General features: G+C 44.6%; 1 protein-coding gene across 1 annotated transcript in view; it reads left to right on the top strand.

Moving 5' to 3' along the window:
• The window catches only part of FSHR (follicle stimulating hormone receptor), a gene marked incomplete at both ends in the record, with an annotated part of 130,405 nt that overhangs the window by 93,069 nt on the left and 25,095 nt on the right, over positions 1-12,241 (top strand). The window contains 2 exons of the mRNA XM_081156310.1: positions 143-217; positions 1,329-1,403. Of these exons, the coding sequence (XP_081012436.1) occupies positions 143-217; positions 1,329-1,403 (150 nt within the window). The remainder of the gene's footprint in view (positions 1-142; positions 218-1,328; positions 1,404-12,241) is intronic.

Raw genomic sequence — 12,241 nt, 5'->3', positions numbered from 1 at the left:
TTTATTACAGCAGACTTCGTTGAGGGCAGAAAAGTGTTTTGTGAGTCTCATGAATCATCCTAAGCACCAGCCTCTATGATGATCCCTGAGTCCATTTACAGATATAACTGAACTGACTTGAATTATACTTCTTCCTTCACAGAGAGATCTCGCAGAATGATGTCTTGGAAGTGATAGAGGCGAACACGTTCTCCAACCTGCCCAGATTACATGAAATGTAAGCAAGAACCTATGAGGTTTGTCTTTGTCATTGCCTTCCTGATCCGCCCTTTCTCCTCTCTCTGCTTGGCCTCTCCTTACCCTACTGGGAAAAAGAGGCATGACCAGGGTCTCAGAACCCACAGGAACTATCAGAGAAATGAACGAAAGGGCAGCCAGCCCTCTGAGCAGGGTCAAGCAGGCATCCCCCTACGCAGTTCAATGGGCACTGGAGCTAATGGGACAGCTCCTTCCTGCATGGAGAGGTGCTCACCCCATCCTAGCACTGACTGTACTTAAAATGATTAATTACCTGGGACTTGGATCTGGGTAGCTACATGTTACTGCAACATAAAAGCTAATGAAACAGGGAGGAAGTAATTAACACAGAGCGTCTCTGCAAATATACATTGATCCAGCAAGATGAGGAAAGGGCAGCTCTCTGTTGGAATCCAAATGTGAACATGCTCACCTCCGGACTATTGATCAGGACACGGCTCAGGCCAACCTGCAGCAGAGGTTACCACCTCCCACACGCTGAGGGAGCGGCCTCAGTCTACAGCATGAAGGGAGCCACTGCACATCCCCAGCTACTGTCCGCCAGGATTTCATGGTTAAAACCAGATGGCCACTGTCTGCCCCAATATTTGTCTTCCTTTGCTTTTTCATTCTCTGGTTCTCCAATCTCCTTTTGCCCCTCAGCCTGTTTCCTTCCTATCTCTCTTCTCACCCTCTTTTGTTGTTTTCCATCCCCTTATCTTTTGTCTCCTGACCAGACAAAAGCTTGATTCCCTGTATTAGTCCCATCCCTACCCTCTTAGCCTCCTCAGACTCTGGGAGATCCTTACTGGTTAAAGGCTCAGCTGTGCTCAGGTTGAAAATGACTCACCCAGCCAGTGTTTGTTCACCTCTGATAGACAGCCCAGGAGAACTTTGGTGGATGAGAGTTAAACAGGACAGGGTTAATATTTAGTTTGCACACTTTAGCATGGTAAAAGGCACTGCATGCATGCTCAATTTTTATTGAAACGATGGACGGGCAGATGACATTGATATATTCTGCATAGTGTGAAAATACTACAGCAGTCCTTACTCTAGAGATTATGTTCATGTTCTTTTCTCTTTTACAGTAGAATTGAAAAGGCCAACAACCTGCTATACATCGACCCCGATGCCTTCCAGAACCTGCCCAACCTCCGATATTTGTAAGAACTCCTGTATTCTGGTGCCCCCTCTATGATAAAATCGTGTATTCCTATTTTAGCAAAATGTCCACTTGCTACTCTGGGAAGCAATTGCTTTTTATCAAAGATGTGGTGCAGAAGTGGAGGTGGGGAGGCACTTGCTGGTGGATTTTAGTTTAGTTTAATGAGTGAATGCCACTAATATAATTGCATTTTGTTTCCATTTACTAAAACAGACATCACAAGGAATGTCATTTGCATTAATGGGATTGTCACACAGACCTCTTGCAGAACTCAGTCTTAATTTAGTGTTAATGAGATGCAGTCAAAATTTCTGCTAGCATTTAGCTTGTGACCTTGACCTCAAAGACATCATCTCCTTTGTTCTGCATATATGCATTTTTTTCTTTGACAGATTACAATGTTTTATTTTGTAAGTTTTGGCTAATAATAGACATGATATTAATCAGTAGAGAGATTCCTAGTGTTTGAGCTCCATCCCTTGGGCCTGCCCCCATCAGCAAAAACACTGCTTCTTCTACTCAAGCGGCTTTCAAATTAGCTGAGCTTGATAAAGCCCTGGATGCTATGATGTGGCCCCACAAAACAATAGGTAAGAATTTGGGCTACGGAATCAAACTTTCTAGGCTCATTTACTGATCTCAGACAAGAACTTCACCTCTCAAAGCTTGTTTCTCTCTCTCTCTCTCTCTCTCTCTCTCTCTCTCTCCTTTCCTCTCTCTAAATAATCAATAAAAACATATCCTCGGGTAGGGACTAAAAAAATAAAATTAAAAAAATAATTATTGCAAAGTTTGAAATCAAGAGAGGCAGAATTTGGCCCCAATATTGGGCCCCTACTTGTGGCCAGCACCATTCATTCTTATTAGCAAGAACCCTTGGCCTTTCCTCTAGGGCATGAGGGCTGGGGAGGAACTGGGAGAATGTGGGCATGGAAGAAGAGGAAACTCTGGCAGAACACAGGGGACAAAGCTGCAACTTTGACTCTGGAAGAGGCTGAAATTTGTGTCATCTGTCATCGAGTCCAGCCCCTCCTCTGTGTCACATTGAGGTGTTGAGCAGTCCCCAGTCCCATCTGGCTCCCTATCATAGGCAGACAAAGCTGGAGGTGACCGATTCCAGCTCCATCCTTTCCTGAGAGGATTTTGTTCTCAGAGCATTTAAAACGTGCTTTCTAACTGAGAAATGAAAAGAATTAGCAACCAGTTTGGAGAAGCCCTGTCATTGCCAAAGGATCTTTCATGACTGCTCTGAAAATAATATCCTTACATAATTCTACAGTGTCCAGAATTCTTTCACATCCGCTGCCATGCAGATCCCCATCAGCAAGTTGAGACAAAGGGTTATTCATCTTAAGCCTGTTGATTTATTGCCCAAGGTGGGCCTTCCCCACCTGCCCACTCCTCCCCAGGATGTAGCACCCAGTGACTCTGAGAATCATGGCAATGATTTCAAATATTCTTCTGGATGATGAACTACATGTTTCAAAGAAAAGGAAAAAACACACAAAATGGATGAAGAAATCAGAGGGACCTGTAGGATTGAGTAGTTGTTTATTTCCTTAAGCCAGGAAATGTGCTTATCATCACAGCCACCAAAGCAGGAAATGACAAGGGGTAGGGGTGAGTTGTCATTTGACTTGAGCATCCTAATTGCAGCACACATGGACCTAAAAGTGTTTCTCTTCCATTTGAGGCTGATCATTTGACAGCACAGCATTCGAGACAACTAGAAATCAGTATTCTTCATCATGGCCTTCATACTTCACTGAGGAACCCAAAGTGGTTAGGGAAAAAACTCATGAATAAAGAAATGTACTTTGACTAAAAGAAGATACATCAAAGAAGCCAACTGGGTGGAATTTTTTTTTTAAGTCAATATTGTGTTTGCAGGCAATGCTTCTCTCTCTATCTCTCCACCTTCCTGGAGTTGACCTTTTGTGTATGAAAGATTACCTATTGATCTATAACAATATCCTCTTGCCTTTGCATCCTGTCAATGTAATTTTTAGGCAGCCGGATGTTGCTTTTTGCCATTCAATAGACCATAATTCCATCTTAGCAAACCCTTCACACAGCTTGGTAGGCCCCCATCTAACTGACAACCATCTTCCACTCACACATGGGCCTGTCAGACCTCCTTAGGATGCCTGCCAGTGGCAACCACGTCATCTGCTTTCTCCAGCTGGGGATAATTCTTGGAGATTCTTCACTGGAACTCACTTCAGTGATTCAGGCTATTTCTTTCCCACCCCTAAATTCCTCTCTTTTCTGCATTCCTCTCTTTCATTTGGTTTGTGGGGGTTAATGAAAGTGGCTTCCCTGATTATAAAAGCATTCATGGGACACTGCATGGCAAAGGGACGGAGGGCAGAGAGTAGGGAGGCAGTATACAGTAGCAAGGAGGCACATATGTTCTAGTGCCACCTGTCCGGGCGCAGGTGTCAGCTCCTACCCTTGTTAGTTGTATGTAGACCTTGGGTAATTGGCCTAACTTCTCTAAGTCTCAGTCTTACTTTCTTTAACCTAGGAATACACTATCTGCATCCTTAGATTGTATTAAATGAAGTACTTAGAAGAATGACTGACATTTAGAAAATTCTCAATAAATGTTAGCAATTCTTATTACACTCCTGACCCTGTGATTTATTAGCTAAGGCAGCCCACGTAAGGGACTTCATCTCTCTGTGCCTAAGTTTTCTCCTCTGCTTACAAGAATAATAATAACACCAACATTTTGGGACAGTTGTAAGGATTAATTCAATAACGATCATCATGGTGGTGATGATGACATCTCTTTCTCCTTCTAACATTTCTAAGGTTTTGAAGGCCTCTTTAACTATTTCTTTTGGATAGAACCCACTGATCAGCATTCATACACGGAAATATATCACTGGTATTTTTCTAAGGACAAAGGCATTCTTCTTACTGAACTCCTGACATATTCGTAAAGATCCTTCCAACAGACAAAAGTACATTATCCTGCAGAGTTCTAATGGGGGGCTCCTAACCTCCCTTTAATGTTATTTCCAACACTAGTGGCCCACAATCTCTCTAACCATTTCTATCAAAATAAATTTCAGTTCTTCACACTGCCAGCTGGTTGGCTAACGCTTACCGTTTTTATGTTGATTTACAATTTCCTGCTTTCTTTTATCATACTTCAATGCATTTGAACCTCACAGTAATCCAAGGAATAAGCAGCACAGTAAGAGCGTATATGCATTTTATAGGAGAAGTCAACTAGCCTTGCCTGTGGTCCCTGGTTATAGGGCTCTTCTGAAAGGGATGTACAGTGTCCCTACAGATTGTATTTCTCCAATACATTAGATATTCAGCAATGCGTGGCTTTCTATGATGGCTTGGAAAAGATATAAACTAGATTTCACTTTTAGACATTATGGCAGCCACACACATGGTGGAGAGGGTTGGTGTCTCCCCATTTCTTCGTCATTTTGGATGTGAATTGGCCAATGAATACAAACTCACTCATTCAGTCAACACATTTATTGAGGTTACACTATATCTGAGACTTTGCTGCAGCTGTTGGGTGTACAAAAGATGACAAGACAGATGAAGCCTCTACTCTGATGGAGCTTATTGTTTGTGGAGGTAAACAATGTTAGATAATGTCATGTGGTGATAGTGGTGTAATGAAAAAGAAAGCAGAGAGTGATGCTTTAGAAGGAGTGGTTGAGAAAGAATGGAGGACCCTGTGTGAGATACAGGAGACATCTATAGACAGCTCTTGATCACCTCAAAGAGTTCAGTCTTCTGGGGGGGAAAAAGACTATCAACCACTAACTCCAAAAATAATGACACATCTGTAGATCTGTGTGGCACCAGTAATAGACACGAGGGCTGACCCAATGCCTCTGGCTGGACTCATCAGGGAAAGCTTCTTAGGGATAAAATGAATGTTGGAAAGATGATTAAAATTTGAAAAGACAGTAAAGAAGAAGAAATTTCCTGTGAAAGAAAGAGGTGAGTGAAAACAAAGAATGTGAAAGGGCCATTATGGAGTAGGCAGAGGATGGGGAGGAACTGAGTCCCAACTGAAAAGGTATGCACTGGGAACAAAGAAGTATGACTATATCTGCATGGATTGGGTTTGGCAAGATTGGAAAAAACATTAAGGAGGGGAGTTTAGGTCTAACACAGAAGGAAAGAGTAAGCCATGGAGATTCTTGAGCAGAAGACAGTGACTTAGACTCTAGATTAACCACTAGCAGAGTATAGACATACTCAAGAAAGTTCTGCTAAGGGGCAGTTGCCATAATCCAGAGGTACATTAATGGTGGCACCAGGAGAAATAGAAAGGTAATGGGGGACATGTTACTAAACAACAATCACTGGTACTACATGATTCACCTCTATGTCAGACATGGACCCAAGTGACTGCAGTGATTTTCACCCACTCGCCTCTAATAAACCCCAAAGCCTCCCTTTCCCACCCCCACCCCCAGCGCCCCCCACACAGAATCATCCTGCAGACAACACTCATCAAAATTCAATCTGGGCCAGAATTCATCTTACATAGGGACTGTGATTGTTGGGAAGAAATTATTAGCCATCTCCCTGGCTGGCAATGTTGTAAGTATCTAAATATGTTGTCATGACTACAAGCATGTTAGGGCACAATGGAAATTACACAGTTGCTTCTTTTATCAGTAATCTATCTAGCACAGCCAACTTTGCCTGCCACTGTCAACTCCAGGAAAATATGGCCAGATTTTCCTTCTGGAAAACTGAAATTCAGGATGAGATTTTAGCCTGAATATGTAAGTTCAAGGAAGGCAAGGACCTCCTCTTGTCTGAGGGCCTGATCTGAAAGAAGGTGGCATTTTTGTGCCAGTAACCTCTCCTTGCTCCTCTAACCTGCTCAGTTTGCCTTATCCTGCAAGAAGCCCAGGTTTTTTCCATCAAGGAGATAATTATTTGATCTATTAATTCACAGCAATATGTTTAGGTCTTGATACTCTTCTTCCCAGGGGAATTTGAATTTTTTAAAAGAAAAGACTGGAAAAGGCAATGCTAAATCCAAGGATTGGTAATGACAGACTCCCAGGAAAGAGGGCTCTGAGGAGAGAAAAGCCCCTACAGGAGCCTCTCCAATAGCATGTAGGTAACCATCTACTCCACCTACCTGCAGAGTCTCTGAGTTATATTTTCACAGGATACACCTTCTTATGAGGTAGATGTATCCTCACCTCATTAATTTTGAAATAAGATGTGTCTCTGTCATCAACAGAAATCAGATATAAGGACAAGTCTAGAGAAGGCTCAGAGAGAAGGGTCTCAGATTAACTGTGTGAAATCAGCCACATTTCTTCCTCACTGCTAGTATCATCTCCGGACAACGATGGACTAATCCCTTTAAGCCTTAGTCTCTTTATCTGCAAAATGGAAATAACAGAATATGCCTCAAGAGGTGAGTGAGATGAGGGAAATGGACTCTGCGCCCTCTATGATCTCTTCAAGCCCTGGGGCTCCCGGTGTCACTGCCTGTCCGAGCTCAGCATAGTCAGGCCCAGTGTGAAGGCTCTAGTATGGAAGGAGAAAGTCCCTCTGCAAGGCAGGAAGACCCAGCATCTTGTATTTCCCAGATCAGGCTCCTTTTCCCCAGGATTCAAGATGAGATCCTATGGGTGCATTAAACCAGCTATCAATTACTCTCGAAAGCTCAACTCCTGGAGCTAGAGGAGAGTGGCAGGATGAGCCCCTGACACTTCGGTCCCTCGCTGATAAGCACAGCCAGCCTCAGCAGGGCCCGAGAGGCCCCCAGTGTGGAGGTGAGGCTTCCGAGGCAGCAGGCACTGAGCAGGCCTGAGAGGGACAAATCGCAGACCCCCTGAGTGGTCCCGTCTCAGGCACAGGCAGGAGGAGAGTCAGCTTAGGGGGCAGAACCTGCAGGGGCGTCAGGGGAATCACAGCGCCCCATGGAAAATAAACTGCTGCTGCTGTTTCCACCCTGCAGCCTCCATGCTGGGAGATTTGAAGGGCAGTTTTGGTCTCACAGATCCTTTTAGATTTGTGGTTATCCCTGGGAGGGGTGGCACACGAGGAGATGAGAGCTAACACGGGAGCTAGGAGCTACATCTCTGTGGGGTGAGGGCAGCCTCGGGCAGCAGACGTGGCCAGAGGAAGCTGGGCAGCGCAGCGGGCAGCAGGGGCAGGCGGGACAGTGAGGAAGGGGGCGTTAACTCTAGGTCGCAGGCTCTGTGCCACTCCAGGGTGGTGACCAGGTTTTCTTCATCTTTATGTCCCCGGGGCCCGGCACATAAAAAGGGATCCCACTGTTCACGTTTCCTCTTCCATGGAGCCTGGCTGTGGCCCAGGCCTCTCGCGCACCTGTCCTCAAGTCCCCCTGCCGCCCTTGCTGAGGGTGGCATCTTTTCCTGTTCGCCCTCATTCGTCTCATCTGCTTTATCTTTCATGATGGATGTGAACACAGGCATGTTCTAGCCAAATGCTCCCAACCTCAGCTTTTCCTCCTGGGGAAGGGTGTCATTGTCTTCTCCATGGGCACAGCTGCAGGAGGGGTGCTATCCTGGGGGTGCCCCAGCCAGCAGATCAGTGGGCTCAGGACTGGGGGGCAATGAAGTGCCAGGAGAGGTCACCCCCTGATTCCAATGACCTCTAATCTAGAGCAAAGGCCGTGTCCAGTTCATCTCTGAGCCCTCACAGAGTACAGGGTCTGCCACAGCTAAGCCCCCACACAGCCGGCCCTTAATGCAAATGTGGGCCTGGGTCTGAACCTTTCTGTTTGGGTAGTGGAAGGGAAGCAGCTGCTGTTTTTAGAGAAATATCTTGGGGCGTCACAGCGTGTGAACACTGCAGTGACAAATGCTCTATGAAAGAGTATTTTCATCTCCAGCAGATATTACACAAACGTTCTGCTGCAGTTTAATCATGAGCTCACCCACAGCAAACACCCCACAAATAATGTCTAGTTCAAGATGCAATGAGTTTGGGATTCAGAGAGAGCAGCGTTAGGAAGAGGAAGCAAGATGTCCGGGGGACGTGCAAGGGAAGAAATTAGGCAGGTGACCTCCTTCACAAAGTGCACCCAGGGCAGTCTCTCAGGACAAGGGCCAAACCACAGCAGCCACCAGGACACAGATTCACTGGGTGAGACACCAAGGAGAAGCTCTTCTCTTTACAGGAGAGACACACACCCAGGTCCCAGCCCTGGTCCTGCTTGTGAGAACTTGTAAGCAAGGAACTGGGCTTCTCTGGGCCTCGAGTGAAATGGAGAGAAAAAGAATGACCCTATCTCCTTCCCAAAGGATGTAAAGAAGGGAAAGGAAGGGAGGAGATGAGGCAGAGTGTGGGAGAACTTAGAAAGCTCAACACAGCAAACAAGTGCAAACCCTGCTAATTGCACGAGGCATTGCTGGGTGATGTGATGAGGAACAGAATCATAACTTAGAAAGTACTTTCACTCTGTATTTACTTGGGTAGTCTTTAAGAAGCCCTAAGAGATATTTATGGATGGCTGCATTTTACAGATGGGGCACTTGAGGTTCGGAGATGACTGAATTGCCCAAACTCACAAGATGGGATTAAGAAATGATCTCGGGGCAGGAGGACAGGGAATATGGAACTTGTTGAACATCTACTTAGTATATGGTAGACCCTTAACTAGGTATTTCATTCACACAACTCATCTCATCCTCCAGTGTTCCAAAAACAGTGAGGGACATATTCTCCCTGATTCACAAATGAAGAGTTTTTGAAACTCAGAGATTATGTGGTTGATAGAACTGAGAACTGAGGCCAGGAATGTCTGACTCCAACACAGCTCATCCTGCTCCCTGGCACAGCACAGCTGGAGAGACGTAGGGTGTGCATGGAGCCAAGGCAAGTGGACCCAGTGCTCTGAGCACAACATTGACACCTTACTATTGTTTGTCATTTGGAACCTGTGAGCATCTACTCAGGATAAGTTGAAATGTACCTAAGAAATAGCTTTCTAAATAATTAATGTTAGAAATGAGTTTGGGGAAGGGTGAGCAGACTGTTTAAAATACAATGCTTCTGCGACTCCACTATGTAATTTAAAAGTAACTGCTTTAAAAATTAATTAATTAATTAATTAATTAAAAGTAACTGCTTGGTTAAAGTCATTCTTACTTCAGCATCCAGGAAGGTCTCAGAAGATTGCCACTTGGCAATGCTCTGTTAGCAGTGGGTCTAACCTGGAGAGATCTTTAGGTTTTAAAATTGGCCAATGTGGTACAATGGAAAGAACTCACCCAGAGACAAAGGAACCAGAATGCCTGGGTTTTTTCTTCCACCTTCTGGCAGACAAATTAGCTGAAACTCTCTAAGCCTCAGTTTCCTCAGATACAAAATGGAGTTAATAATACCTTCCTCATCAGTTGTGGGCAGGATTAAATGACTTTAATGTAGGTAAGACATTTATGATGGTGCCTAACAAGGGGGTAAGCTCATTGGTAAGCATCAGCTATTATTCCTTCTGGTTCAAGTCTAGAAATTTGGGTGATTCATTTACTCTCTCTGAGCATTTTCTCCCTTATCTGTAAGATGGAAATCATATTTTGCTCATCTTAAAAACTCACTGTGAAGTGAGATCATATAAAATAATGCTGCCAGTCATATATGCTACACAAATATAAAGTGAGGTTGGCCTGGCCGGGCGTGGCTCAGTGGTTGAGCATTGACCTAGGATCCACTAGATCACAGTTCAATTCCTGGTCAGGGCACATGCCTGGGTTGCAGGCTTGATCCCCAGTCGGGGGCGTGCAGGAGGGAGAAGATCAATGATGACTCTCTCATCATTGATGTTTCTATCTCTCTCTCTCTCTCTCTCCCTTCCTCTCTCTGAAATCAATAAAGATATATTTTTTTTAAAAAAATTAAATGTAAAGCAAGGTAGTTTTCCAGACTTTTCTTGTTGGAAGTCTGGGTGAGAACTGTGATGAGGTCCTAGGACTTTGGTTACTTTCTAAATAGCAGTCCTCTGAGCTATTGCCACTTTAGCCAGCCTCTCACTTGGGCCCAAGTCAGACACTGGTCATTGGGTCCCCCAGGCAGAAGGGTACAGTTGTTAAACTGCCACCTGGTCTTCTTAAAGTCCTCCTCTCAATGCAACTGGAGCAGCAAGCAGCTCCTACCTCTCCCCATGGTGGGAAGGGCAAATTCACAGTTGTCTCATGAGGTCTCTATACTATTTCCATGTCGAATGGGTTTGAGTGGTTCAAAATTGTGTAACTGCTGCCAGAAACTGGAATGTAGCACCTCTCATGCCTTGGTGTGTCAAGGAAAACTCCAACTTTGACATCCTGATACACTGAGATCTGCCCTAGCCCCCAAGGGATCCGATAGCAGACTCTAAATTGAAAGAACAACCAACCAATAGTGAGAGCTGCACACAGCCCATCACAAACTTCTTTTTGTACATTCAAGCCTGTTTTGTCAGGTTTCTCTTTGATTGAGTTCTCTTCTGATATGGTTGGCCATTAGAGAACATGATATCTTACCCAGACACGGTAGATGTAGAGGTTAGTGACTGGGCTAGGAGTAGGAAACTCATCCTGTGACTAATGTATTCTGTACAGCTGCAGAGAAGTTACTCAGACCTTAGGTCGTAAGCTCAGGTTGTAATCTAAAGGGGGCCATCCAAAGACACCTCAGATGCTAGGAGGAACTGAACCAAAGTTCCCTTGACACAGTGTGCCCTCTCACCAGAGTGGTTCTGATTTTCTGAACTGTAAGCTTTCTGATTCATAACATGGTAGAGGAATGGAGGATACTAACTAATACAATATTCTAAGAGAGAGTTTGCTGACCACATCCTAAATGGTAACAGCATTTTCAGAGAATTACCATAAATCGGTGTAAATATTTTAGCTTCTAGCAGGGCTTCCAAGGTTGAATAGGAAACACCAAGCCCAGGAAATACTCTACCATAAAGGAGGAGTCCAATGTTGATGTGTCTGGGGAAAGACAGCACATTATTTCCTTCCCTTGGACATGTACGATGAATAATATCATGGCAAAGGTTCTGAGAACCCTGCAGGAAAGAAACTGCTTAGTCTTATTAATCTGGCATTTCCTCAAATTATTTGACATTGCCGTCTCTCATTAGTAAATGAAGCATTTATATCACCTGGAAAGAGTCTGTCTAGAGAAATGCTCAAAATTCCTAAGTTGGAAGGTATCTAAGAGGTCACACAGTTCAAGCTCCCCACCCCTGCTAATTCCATACCCAATTGCAATAGGTGTTTCCCCTATACATCCAAGCAATTCCCAGACACCAGCTGGCGTCCTATAATCCAACTCAATTCTGATACTGCCTATCTGGAGATAGCATCAGATCCCACAGATGAAGGGCTTCATCCTACAAGACTGCCCACCCTTCAGACACCAATCACAAGCCCAGGTTTTCACCCGTGCTTCTGACTGAATGACTATAGATTGGAGGTTCCAGTGACCCTCCTTGGGTTCAGTTTATTTGCTAGAGTGCTCATGGAACTCAGAGAGACACTTTGCTTTCCAGGTTACATAGGTTTATTATAAAAGGATATAACTCAGCAACAGCCAGATGGAAGAGATGCACAGGGCAAGGCATGGGGAAGGGTTCAGAGATTCCATGATCTCTACAAACACACCACTCTCCCCAAATCTCCCCATGTTCACTAACCTGGAAGTTCTGTTCCAGGAAGGGGTACAAGGACCAAATATATATTTCTTACTATAAATCACAATATTACACCCCTCATGAAGAAACTCTTCCACACAGTTAGTTGGACACATTTCCAGAGGTAGGGAACCAAGTGCTTAGTGTTACAATCCATTCCTCTGTTGGGCAAT

Source organism: Miniopterus schreibersii (assembly GCF_964146895.1).
Source record: "Miniopterus schreibersii genome assembly, chromosome: 13".
Lineage (NCBI taxonomy): Eukaryota > Metazoa > Chordata > Mammalia > Chiroptera > Miniopteridae > Miniopterus > Miniopterus schreibersii.
This window is presented reverse-complemented; position numbering and strand designations above follow the sequence as displayed.